The 13,987-nt window shown below is 38.5% G+C and overlaps 1 protein-coding gene across 1 annotated transcript; it reads left to right on the top strand.

The window, feature by feature from the left end:
- LOC140243654 (amidase-like) lies at nt 1-12,260 on the top strand. Its single transcript, XM_072323321.1, has 9 exons — nt 1-79; nt 980-1,119; nt 3,250-3,450; nt 4,521-4,595; nt 5,082-5,250; nt 9,442-9,504; nt 10,782-10,882; nt 11,533-11,719; nt 11,998-12,260. Exons 1-9 carry the CDS (start codon nt 1-3, stop codon nt 12,258-12,260), a joined length of 1,278 nt encoding a protein of 425 aa, XP_072179422.1.
- The last annotated feature ends 1,727 nt before the right edge of the window (nt 12,261-13,987 follow it).

Below are 13,987 nucleotides of genomic sequence, written 5' to 3'. Positions count from 1 at the left end.
ATGATGACGGGTTGCCAATTCCTCGAGGGTTACGTTCCCGACTTTGACGCGACGGTAGTTACTAGAGTGCTGGACGCAGGTTTTGTATTCATACCAATATCGTCATATTGGATAATAATAATGATCATGGAGAATAACATATAAAGTTAAATAAGGACCATGGGAGTTGTTGGATTTTCTTTTTTTTTCGGGGGGGGGGGAGGGGCGGAGGGGGTCTTTATTTTGTGTGTGGTATTTGTTGTTGTTGTTGTTGTTGTTGTTGTTGTTGTTGTTGTTGTTAGCGTTGGGGTGGGTCCAGAGGTTTGAGTTTGTGAGTGTTCCACCCCCACCCGATATTGCATGGGTTTTGTTGGTCCCTTTATTTTTGTTTTTAGTTTTTTTTTTCGGTGCTGCTTCCCATGTTATTAGGGAGCTTTAGATTTTGACGTGCGGAAGTTTGAGACGACGCTTGCGCTGGACGTTCTCCTCTCCTCTGCGTCGTGCTGAAAAGTAGCTTCAGATTACGCTGGGACGCAACGTATAAAAAATAAAATGGCGCCCCCATATGATCGGTGCATGAAGTAGTTCTCTACGTTGCAAACTGTGCGGACGTAAGAATAGCCCAGTACGCGTAGTGAAAACTCAGGCAACGCAAGCTGAAAATAGATCGACTTGACGCGCACTTCTGCACATGCTCAAAACATTTTTTTTTTTCCTCTGAACGTCCCCGTCGCGAAAATCTAAAGCTCCCTATTCTCTTGGACATTGCTGGATGCTGTGGTGAGAAAGGATGAATCATGCCCATTGCCCATGCAGTCGCTCTGGATGTTTTACCTGCGCCTGTGGGATTTCTACTGTATTTAAAGCACACTGATCGCAAGAGATATGTCACAGAAACCTCCAACGTATACTTCAAAACTTATAAACAATTCAACATTGAAAAGTATCTAATTTACTACACGTAGTATACTCTAAGATTATACATCACTTCACACCGCAGGGGGCGTTATTCTTGGAAAGGCCAATTGTGAAGAGCTCTGCAATTCGATACACAGCATGACAAGCGCCAGCGGACCAGTGCTTCACCCTTCCGTTACTGGTCACTCTCCAGGTGGATCCAGCTCCGGTTGCGCCGTCTTGGTAACCGTTTCCCTTCCGTAAACCAATTATGAGGCCACAAATTATACGCTCCCTTCCTAACCCTATAAAGCCCAAGCTATTTTGACCCTTCCAGGCCCAAGGGGGAAGGGTACATTGTGCCCCCCATATAACTTCTTTCTTATTGATGTATCACAGTCATATTTGGCACACTGGTAGAACAGCTCAAACTCTACATGATGTTATACCATGTTACACATCGAGGGCGCTATTCAAAACGATATAAAGAAATACATAGCACTATACAATGCTAAAGTCATTGTTGTTCTTTATGATTTTTCATCCCCAGTATTATGTCTTTACTTAAGATCAATCGTTTTCAGATTTTCAAGAGAAAAGCCAGCCTAAAGGGCTTTTTACACTTGTAAAATTTTGCTTAGCCCCGGACCAACGGTGGGGCTAAGGGGGGGGGGGGGGGGGGGCCTTAGCCCCACCGTTGGTACGGGACTATCCTTAGCCCACTTTCTGTTTACACTCGTTTTTGCCAAAGTGGGCTAGCCCCACCGATAGTACGGTACTATCTGGCCCTGCAAAATAGCAGGGGTTAGCACCGCAATTGCGGTGCCAAGCAAGTGAGTGTAAACAGAACGAAAAAATAATCCTGGGCTAAGCGACGGAGACGAAGTCCGACCCTCAATGACCAATCAGAAACGAGGTAATCAAGTGCTGCCGGTGCGTGCGTGTACGTGTACAGTACACAGCGTAATTATGAATATTCATGTGGTTTGGAAAGTCCGGGGCTAAGAAATATGAGTGTAAAAAGGTCAGTTTTCTCCTTAGCCCCGGACAAGAGATAGTACGGGACTAATTGGCGAGTGTAAAAAGCTGAAAAAAAATTGGTACGGGACTAACGATAGTCCTGGGTCAGAGAAAGTCCGGGGTTAAGAAACACAAGTGTAAAAAGCCCTTAACTTCACTACTATATTTGTTATGCTTGATATATCTCAAGGTCACCACATGGGGCGCTATTCGCACATTGCTTATACAGAAATGCATATGAGAGCTATGTTATTGTTTTGGATAAGGACATGTATAGGTTTCCCACTTATATTTCCAGAATATTGGACTTTTGAGTTTTTATATGTATGTAATAATGAAACAAATGCTACTACAGGCAAAATGTGTGTAATAGATTCAAAATGACACAAAATAAAAGGGTAATCCTTGGAATACACTTTTCCTCCAATCATCTCTATCACATCTATTATCTGATGCCTATGTCACATGACAAATGAAACGACAAGAAGAACATTTCAGGGTTATTCACAACCATAATTACTTCATATGTTGGTCTCTTAGCAAATTACAGCCATGAAAATCCCTATTTCATCTACTTTTATTCACAATTATATACAATATTTATTCTTACACTGAAACTGGAACAGCAAAACACGCAAATTCTGGCAAACATGGTTGCCAGTTTGCGGTTGCGATGGCCAACAGCAATATTGGACATAGCTATATTATATTTATCAAAATGTTGGCAATAAAATTTTAGGATAAGTCACCAAAATTTGGTTGAAATTGGGTAAAGGGCGCAGGAGTGCAGCAGATGAAAATTTGGTAGGAGGTACAATTTATGTGCCCCCTTATAATAGGCTTTATAGAATGAAGGGTTGCGCTCACGTGTCAGGTCTTTCCAAATCCCCTGGTTCGTGTGTATTCGTCAGAAAAGAGGATTTTTTTTTCTTTTGATTGACTTGATGTTTTCACGAACAATAAGAAAAGCATTTTGAATTCATATAATTTTCTTTGACTTGAGAATGATTACCATGAATTATACAGAAGCCAGAAAATTTGCATCCTAAAAAATAGTCGTCAAGTTCCGTGTATACCAACATTTTTTTTTTCGTTGGTATAGTGACAACGGGGTATCTATTCTGCACAGATGGATACTTTGCAATAATTTGAATTGACCATTAAAGAAAAAAAAAAACAACCCAGAATTTTCTTGAAATTGGAATCGTTGACGATGACAGTAGCTCTTTATTCGATGATGTGATAAGGTTTTGAGAGACCGACCAGTTCAATTGCAAATCCCCTGGTTCTACCGTAATCGTGACAGGTTGATCTGTCAACTTCAATAACCACTGGCCTTTCTCCAATCCTAAGCTCGCAACGAAGGAGGTCGATATCGCCATCGGAGGTGACCAGGGCGGGTCGGTTCGGTCACCGGCCAGCTGGTGCGGGCTGGTTGGATTGAAGCCGACCTTCGGTCTCGTTCCCTACACCGGCGGTGCTTCCCGCGAGTTTGTGGTCGATTATCTGTGTCCCATGGCACGCACGGTGGATGACTGTGCGTTGATGCTGGAGGTATTGGCTTTGAATCTTTCTTGATAAGAACGGTAATTATAATGAAAATCAAAATGAAAAATGTCACAGTACACATGTATTTATCAGAGGTAGTTGTAGGGGACATCTTCACTTTTCAGTGTTTTGTATTGCTTGTATGTATCTTTAAGTTGCTGTAACTCCATTGTATGATTTCTATGTTGTATTTTGTTGTACAATGTTATCATTACGGCCATGCTGAAAAAAAAACACCTTTGATAGCTGATATAGCAAGGGGTATTTTTTTAATACTATTGTTGAATAAATAAACTCAACTCAACTCAACAGTCATCATCATAGTAATAGTGAATTTCTCAAATGTTGCGGTGCTCAAAGAGATTAATAGAACATTATTACCGCGGTCACTAGATAAAGCGCAAACAAGTACGCTTTATTACCTTGGTATCCATCAAGACTGCGTGTAACCACATTTACGATAAACTTCGTGACATTGAAGAATGACAAACAAAACGATTTAATCGTTCTACAGTACGAAGTATGAGAGGAAATTGAGTGAGAGTTAAACGATCGACAAGTCGTAATCGTTGCAGTGCGAGAGAAGTTAAGGGTACGTGTGGACTACCCACATGAAAATGTAAATCGTAAAAAAAAAGGTCAGAACGTGAAAAGTATTCTGATGTAAATGATTGCCGGACGAGATCTTACCGCAAGTGCAACTTGCAATTTGTATACATGGTATAATATTCCTATGTGCACAGGACTCACATGGCTCTAAGCTAACCGGTGCTATTACATAGCTGAAAGGATTATCCCCATTGTGATGTCGATATGCTCTCCAAGCTTTTTGCAATGCCTTTCGAATTCTGATGTAGTTGGTGGAAATTCGTCACGAAAATATTTCATGATGTATTGCCGATTTCAAATACGGATTTTGAATACAAATGTACATCTTGACAAAATTAATATAAACTTTCCAAACATTATTCTTTTTCTGATCTCAGACTTGAAAAAGAAAAGAAAAAAAAACAAAACACGAGATAATCTATAGGTCTCGATAAAATGAACTATTTTGTGTTTCACATCCGGTACAGGTCATTGCTGGTTATGACGATGGAAAAGACGCAAGGCAACCGCGCGATCTAATCGTACCCAACTACACTGAACAGGTATTTGCTTGGACGTGATTGGCTGAAGTTCCATCCATTCACGTCATTTTCCCTGAGAGAAAACATTGGTCATGATGCATGCACCTTCTTTCTGAAGTTATAGAATCCATTAGAATAAAAGACGCATGTAACAAAAATTAGAAAATCATTCCATTTTAACTTTCCAATTTGTGCCTCTTCCATTCCATTTGTCTGTGTCTCTTAGTCCATGTCTATCATGTCTATGTACCTCTGTTCGCCACACATTATGTTCTATCTACGTCTCTCTTTGTCTGTTTTGGAGGGACAGGGGTTTGATCTTCATGTATCAACCGACCGGGCGTTCCCTCTCCGTTTTTGTTTTTGTTTGTTTGTTTGTTTTTTTTTTGTCTGTCGCTGATAGATTATCTGTCTTGGACTGTCTGTCCGTCTCAGGATGTCTACATGTCTGTCTTTGCTTGTTTCCCTCTGTTTGACCGTCCGTGTATCAATTTGTTTGTCTGTCAGCTAAAAGATGTCGACACGAGGGGGTTGCGCATCGCTCTGCTTGAGGAAGGCTTTGGACACAAGAATTCGAACCCGGAGGTCGACAAACTCATTCGACATAGAATTGGTTTGTTTGCCGCAGTGTTCCGCTCCAAAGTTGATGACGTATCTATTCCTCTTCATAGTGCAGGTATCTGACCTGGGGCCTGTTTCATAAAACTTGTCATCAGTGACAACTGCCACATTTCTATGACAAATTTGCTCTCAGCCAATCAGATGCAAGGATTTCAGTAGCTTGTCACATCTATGACAACTTGCCACTGATGACAAGTTTTATGAAACGGACCCCTTGACTTGATTTTGTTTATTTCTCCTCAATGATCGGTTACCAAAATAATGTGTAATATTCTCAAATCATCCAATGAGATCACAACCCCACCTATGTCTGGCCTTCCCTCTCATTCTTCATCAGTCCCACGCTTCATCACACATTGAGCTGTAACCGCCACCTCGCCCAACCCCCACAAAAAACCATACATACATACACATCCGTCCACCACCACTGTACACCGGTAGGGCTATCCAAAATGCCTCTCCTCCTCATCCTGATACCATCGAAGTATGCAATATGTAAATGATCATACATAAGCATAATATATTATATACATGCCACAAAAACACAGAGGACCGCCATACGTTAAAAACAGAACTTGCCTTGTTTGTCGACCTAAGCAACAGTGTAGTATTTTTTTTTAAGATCAAATATTAAGAAATGTATGAATTTATTCAACAGATAGGTCGAAAACAATGTAGTCTGCATTAGTTCACCCCGCAACATTGATTTGTATGTTGGAATAATTCGTTAATTGATCAAGACATCCTACCCATTTTCCGTAATTTTCACACCTATACGTATATGAAGTTTGGGACCTAGGCCTACATTTTACATGCTACTTTTTATGCAGGCCCCATCATACTTCTGTTACTTCATTCTATGAGACATCTTTGTACCATGATATGACCATTAAAATTCGTGTTCAGCAGCTGTTCAGTGTATTCTTTATTTAGTGCAAAAAGACATAATTGTGAAATCTTGTATTCTTATCTAATGCATCAATGTCAATGAATTTGTTATTCCTTCGAGAAAGAAGAAATGGAAATATGGAAATTAATTGAACTGAACTGAACTTAACAAAATATAAAAACAGAAAGAAAATTTGTATCTTCATTCACATGACTAGTTTAGGGAAATTGTCAAAATGTAGCTTAATAAAAAACAACTAATTTCTTACCAGTGCTTATGTGTATGGTGTTGATCGTTTCGGTTCGGTGAAATAATGTCAGAGGTAAAAATGGCAGAGGTAAAAATTGCAGAGGTAATAATGTCAGAGGTAATAATGTCAGAGATAAAAATGGCAGAGGTAAAAATGGCAGAGGTAAAAATGGCAGAGGTAAAAATGTCAGAGGTAAAAATGACAGAGGTAAAATTGGCAGAGGTAAAAATGGCAGAGGTAAAAATGGCAGAGGTAATAATGTCACAGGTGATAATGGCAGAGGTAAGAATGTCAGAGGTAAAAAAGGCAGAGGTAAAAATGTCAGAGGTAAAAATGTCACAGGTAAAAATGCCAGAGGTAAAAATGTCAGAGGTAATAATGTCAGAGGTAAAAATGTGTCAGAGGTAAATAGTTATGTCAGTGGTAAAAATTGTCAGAGGTAAAGTTGTCAGTGGTCGAAATGTCAGTGGTCAAAATGCCAGAGACAAAAATGTCATTGATAAAAATTTAGTCGTAGAAATGCAAGAGGACGAGGTAAAAGTGACAGAGATTTTTTTCTTTATGTTTCTGACACCTTTCTCGCAATACGCGCTTTTCGTGCCTTGTCCTGAAATAAAGCACGGGGACCTGTATATTTTTGTTACTCCCCTTTTGTAATTTCAACTGAAAGATTCGTATTACTTTTTAGTGAAGTTTTCTTACTGTTGTTGTATAACGAGGGAACAACGTCATTTTCGGAGGCTGAATCTACCAATCTTTAGCAACACACCATGTTGATAAATTTACTACGTTAAACATAATGGAATCTGACTTTGGAGCAACAGCTAAGTTTGAAAGGCATCAAACATTTACCTTTTTTTTTCGCCTGCGGATTTGTTCAACAATAATTGAAAGAAATCCCATGGCAAACTATCGGTTTTTACTCTCACTAGAACAGTCTATTGCTAAAGTTCGTCTCCAGTTTTAATAGGCATAAGTTTGTAAAGTGACCACAAAGTGTTCATTAAACTTCGAGATATTTGTTTTTGCGCCATGTGATACTTGAACAATGTAATAAAATATTTTGCAAGAGCTTACTTATGTCTGCCGATACATCTGCTATAGTTTGTTTTTTGCATTTTGTATTTTTACTTCTACATTATGTCGTGATCAGGCCTTGTGAGATAAATAGGCTCCTACGAAACCTGAATGTGAGAAAACAACATAGAACAGGTGAAAAATTAGCGGTTTGCTTCGACTATGTCTCCTTCACTTCTTTACACTAAACAGTGAAAAAAAAATGAAAAATAATGACAATATACTATGACCTGGACGTGAACGGAATTCGTTTGTGTAAGAGTGTGTATGTGAGAGTATGTATGTCTGCGTATAGAAGTATATGCTTATACCAAAAGTGGGTTCGTGCGTGCGTGTGTGTGTGTGTGTGTGTGTGTGTGTGTGATAACTTCATTGGGCGAAACAACGTAGGATTATACTGTTTTGCAGCATTGTTGGAACGCCCTTACAATGATGAATAATAGTAATAATAATATTAATGATAATAATAATAATAATTTCCCATAGGCCTACTAGGCTCTTAGCTGGTTTAATATTTCTCTGTTCTGAACAGACAGATTACGCCACAGCACTTGAATCAAACTCAGAATAATGAGAGTGCTCTAATTTTTTAAAAACATAATTCCATAAATATTCTTCAAATCTGCAGTTTGGATTTGATAATTCGATAGATACAGTTTGCTCTGGCTAGGTTATTATTCAAAACCTCTTCATACGTTTACCTCTGACGAAATCGCTCTCATTACTTTTGACATTTTTACCTCTGACATTACCTCTGACATTTTTACCTCTGACATTATTACCTCTGACATTATTACATCTGATATTATTACCTCTGACATTTTTACCTCTGCCATTTTTACCTCTGACATTTTTACCTCTGCCATTTTTACCTCTGCCATTTTTACCTCTGACATTTTTACCTCTGACATTTCTACCTCTGCCACTTTTACCTCTGCCATTTTTACCTCTGCCATTTTTACCTCTGCCATTTTTACCTCTGCCATTTTTACCTCTGCCATTTTTACCTAGCACCATTGTTTCAAGTGTATACGTGTGAGTATACTCTAGTGTGTAGTTTATGTCTGCCCAAAGTGTAAACAGAAATACCTCAGAAAGATACTGTTAGCTTTAAGAGTCGGTGACTCAAATTAGTCTTCCATCTTGAGGTAAACCCCACTCTATGATTTGCACTGGGAGCACCGATATAAGTATGTATAGAGAATGAAAATAAATGATATATTCAGGGTGACGAATCAATAACGCAGCATTCCGTTTGTATATTATGTTAAAGGAAGTTTACCCTTGAAAGGCTTGTAGCCTGGCGGGGGAATATAAACGCATATCATTTCATAGTTTCGGTTAAAGGGGCATGCCATGCTGATATCATATACTTTGTATAAACCAGTCAAACACACACACACACACACACACACACACACACACACACACACACACACACACAATATGAGCTGTAAAAGTTTAGAGAGTAAGACAAATAAGAAACCCTGGGTGATCTGAGTGTTGATCAGCTCTCCATTCGGTTTAAGAGCAATAATTCATCAATTATCATTCTTATCCAGCGAAACATTTTCTCCCGACCTGTTCTCGGCATAAAACAAGGGTATTACATTATAGTTTAATCCTCTCATTTCTTTTCTAATACAAGCCAGGCAATACACGATCAAGATTGAAATTCCCTATGGGTCTATCTCGTTGGCAAGGAAACATTAGTCACATATTAGATATTAAAAAAAATGCTTTTAAACTGTTCATATGTATCTTAAAGAGCAAAAATTACACTCTTATTTCACTTTTGTCTAGCATGGTGCGATAGGAGAAGCAATCTTACAAGGGATTTAAGGAAACTCGGAAGGCGGTATTTCTTGACACTCAAGCCACAAGCCTGTTTTCCCGCCACCGTGATGACTAGAAGTCGGTAAAAAAGAAAAAAAAATCCTTAAAAAGACAAAATTATTATTAAAGAACCATGTGTATATAGTGCTATTTTTGCCCCCTCCCCCGTAACTCATCTGTTTGTTCTTCACTAGGTCAAGCCATCGGAAAGGTGATTGGAAACATTGGTGGTATCGACGCTATTTTCTCCACCGGTGGTAAGGGTTATTCTGTTAACCTGGTCTGTTATGATACTATTAACTAACACGAAATTACCCCTACTACTACTACATAACAATAGTAGGCTTAGTAGTGGTAATGCTAATGATGATTAGAATGATAGCATTATTACACTATTGCAACTGGTAGACAAATTGCCTTACATCGACTTAAATAAGCACTGATTGATCAATATTTTAGTAGCAGCCACGACAAAAGAAAACATGCGCATAGATACTCGGCCAGGATTCAATCCTACGACCTGCTGATCTCCTGACAGGCGCCTTTTTTGTCGATGTGCATTTAATGTTGAGCAATTTGTCCGTCAAGTTGCAATAAAGACTACTCGACAGGAGAATTTCATGAGTTTGAATCATTAAACTACATCATTATGGTTCTCAATATCATTATAATGAATATCGTCATTATGATGAGCATAGTGGTAATAACAATAGTGTTCAATTTAATCAAATTCTATCTAAGATATCACATAGATATATCTTGTTCATCCATGATAACGGTCATAGATTTAGCATATCTACAAAAGACGGACCTGCCAGTATCCTTAACAGGCACTGCCGATTTCCCATTCATGAACAACTGGAGCAAGTGGAAAATTATAGGAGGCTATCTTATGATTAAAAGGTAGCGCATGCCAAGCAAGAGCTATACCGTAGATATCCTGGTTTTAAAAGTCAGGAGTTTAGTCCACTACACCGGGTAATGGACTACGCGAAAAGCAATAAGAGAGTTGGTATTCACATCACTATAGGGAAAGCACAGGGAGAAGCAATTTCATGATAAGAATAGCATGGAATGTTTTCCTAAAATGTCATCAAGCTAAGGACACAATGACTTATCTACGAGATAGGTAGCGCATGCCAAGCAAGAGTTTTTCCTTACAAATGACATCAAGCAAAAAGCATAGTGACTTATACTAGATAACAAAGTTGTGGTATACTCCTCGACGTTAGACACATTCTTCGTTAGGGCCCTAACCATCGTTATTAACCCAGTATTGGCAGGTAACCATTTTATTTCATTACAGAAAATGTTCATTGACAGTTGCTCGTCTATGGATGTTAGCTCCGATCAGAATTCAAATTCAGCAACTGATGTTTGAAAGTTCAGAGACTCATCAACTACATACCGGTGCTTCCACAGTGTATAGAAGATCATAGAAACGAGAAAGGAATGCATGATTAGTGTTTCATGTGAACACACATTTTGCGTATACAAGATTCCTGGAAGATCTTGCTGTCATTCCTCCCCGCAGGTGTGGGGCTACATCACACTGGCGTCTACCCCACCAGCATGATGCGGGGAGTGGCATCCGGACTGGCGCTCTATGCCAGAGAAATGCATCCGTACAACAAGGTGAATTTGACAGACACTGAGCACAGAAGCAGAGAATAGAGGGGAGGGGGTATGGGATGGAGAGAAGGGGTAAGAGATGAACACACTAATGACTTTACACTCATCCATTAGCAATAGCAAAACGAGTACTTATAGAGATTATTAGTATATGGACCATACACTGTCATGAGAAGTGTAGGCCTATATATTGTATGGAGATATCATTATATAAATATATACATATACATAACACATATATATTATGTAGAAAGAGACAGATAGTATGTTTGTTTGTTTGTTTGTTTGATTTATTTTTCTTCCAACACAATTTCATACATAAATCAAGATTCTTTTCAGTAATATCACATAGAATATCAGTAAGCAGATTACAATGTACATGATGTACACACAGTGTGTGTGTGAAGGTGCGTGCATGTGTGTGTGTGTGTGTGCGTGTGTGTGTGTGTGTGTATGTGTCAGAGAGAGAGAGAGAGAGAGAGAGAGAAAGGGGGCGGAGAAAATATACATGTATCAAAACAAGAGATGGAAACATATCTAGAGGTAGAGAAACAAAAAAAAAAAAAGGAAAGTTCCAGTACAAGTACCATGCGACTTTTTCCTTTCGCGAAGTCTTATATAAAGTTTTTTGTTGTTGTTGTTGCATTTTGCAGATGCAGATACTAACTGGTAGCTATCTGAAAGAAAACAATTACCTGCACCTGTACGGCAAAGCCCAGAATCTTCGGCGGCAACTCACAAGAGACTATGATAAAGTACTGGAAGATTATGATGTCATTGCCATGCCAACTGTACCAATTACAGCTCCACCTCCGCTGAAAAGTGACGCTTCTTTCCGAGGTGCGTGGTAATCCTGTTGTTCTACTATATATGGAAGATACATGCATTAAAGCTCTACGTGTGTGTGTTTGTGTGTTTTATGTATCTATAGTTATCTATGTTTCTGCCGAATAGAATGCTCTCAGACGAGCGCGGATTGCATTCAATATAGCAACGAAAAAGAAACTGTCGCAGTGACTGTTTAAGAAAATAGACGATATCAATGAGTAATTCTGCATGTTGTTAGTTTTTTTTTCGGAAGGATAACACGTTTTCCGTGTTTTTGCTTGTTTCTGAAGAGCTGATGGAATATTGCTCGGATGTCGAAGTGAATCTGAAGCCAGGCAACCTTACTGGCCATCCGTCCATCAGCATCAACGCGGGCAACCTCGGCTGCTCGCCGGTCGGTCTCCTGCTGACCGGCAAGAAATTCGGTGAACTTCGGCTCCTTCAGATTGCGCGGGCCTTTGAAAATTTCGTTGAAGTCAATGCAAATCATTTTGAAGACAACATAGGAAGTACTGGGGCCTGTGAGATATTTCCGAAAGCTAGGGAAAATTAGAAAAGAAACTTGCTGTCATTTCAGCTCGGAATAACTAATTTGATGCATTCTTAGTTCTTGGTATATATTTGCAATTCGTCTATTTTTGTGGGTATGGAATGAGATCGAGGGTGATCATTTTTCCTTATTAACTCAATTCCAGCGGTAGTGAAACGTTTCTTAAATGCAACCACCCCTTTGCTCCCTAGTATGACTCTAGGCTAATGCGGTGCTGAAGGTGTGGCACCCCTGACTTTTTGGAGTGTTTTCCTTGAGTATCTTTTTAAAAATAATTATTTTCCCAATATTCCGACTGAAGTATGTACCAGATGGATGAATTTCAATTCTGAAAATGCATGGTAGCTCCCTCTTGATGGAGGAGAGTGATCCCCGCCCACCCCTCCCTCGCTCCTGTCGCTTGGAGGGTGTGTTTAGATATTATATTTTCAAATAATTTGATCTGAAAAAGAGAATTCATTCAACACGTTAAGGAATTGGAATTGGATTGTTTTTTTTTCTTGCAACTTAAAGTGATAGAAGTATATTATTGGTTGAGGTGAAGATTCAGCTTTTAACATTTTGCGAGCTTTATAAACAAGTTAAAGGGCATATAATTCTTAGAGGAATTCAAAGTTTATCTGATGAAAATTGGTTTTGAAATTACTGTAAAACAGAGCGATCCAAATAAAAGTTGGGTCCCACCTTTTATGTGGATCTCTTTGTCTTTGATATCTCAGCCATTCTTCTATTCATTTTATTAGGATCGCTTTTGAGGACATTTTAACCATTTCAAGTCCACTTTCGTCAAATAAACTTTGAATTCGTCATAGATATATTCTTTTATATTTCATAAGAGGTTTCTCATCATCTAAAAAAAAAAAAAATCCTAAAAAAAGTTGGAAACCTGAAGCCCCATCTCAACCGAAACTGTACAATCCCTTTAAACGACTAGTCATCTTATCGCCTTACTTTTTATTTAAAATTTTCACAATAGTCCTTCATAGGTCTACATCAAATCATTGAACTCTATTAACATGCAAAAGCTCCCTCGTATGCAATCTTATAACTACATGTATAATCAAAATCTACAAAATTATCTACAGTGTATAATATCATTTTTTTCGCCATGGTTAAATCTACCAAGTTTTTATTCCTAATAGCATAATCACTCCCATCTATCAGCATGTATTTAGTATGCAAGGAGTAATAGTGCTACTATACTATGATACTCATTCCAATGACTATGAAGCAAGGAAGACAATGGAAAATAAAGGTGTTTAACGCGACAGTGTATAGAGCGATATCCCACTGAATTAGACAAAAATATTCAACACCTCATAGTTTTCTGATTATACCTACATGCAGTACAGAACGTGTGAAAATGTCGATTCGAACAAAATTAATGTGAACACAAGGTTGGAAACGAAATCTTGTCTTAACTAAGGGTATCCAGTTCAATCCAAATCAAATCAATTCAAGTTCTATTTTCACTCGTTGACCAACCATAACACGCACATCACTCTTTTCGTTAACAAAGGGACAATTTGGCGATATACTGTGAGATAATCAGTATGTTATCCAGACTTTATACATCGTAATAGCAAAATGATACTGCAACAAAAATAGGATGGAAAACGAGTGTGTTAAACATAATACCTTTAAATGAATAGAGTAAAAGATTACACGAGTTTATATAATTATGAAGTTTTTTTTTTTTTTTCACAAGGAATAATACCCCATCAAGCTCC

Source organism: Diadema setosum, chromosome 2 (genome assembly GCF_964275005.1).
Source record: "Diadema setosum chromosome 2, eeDiaSeto1, whole genome shotgun sequence".
NCBI lineage: Eukaryota > Metazoa > Echinodermata > Echinoidea > Diadematoida > Diadematidae > Diadema > Diadema setosum.
This window is presented reverse-complemented; position numbering and strand designations above follow the sequence as displayed.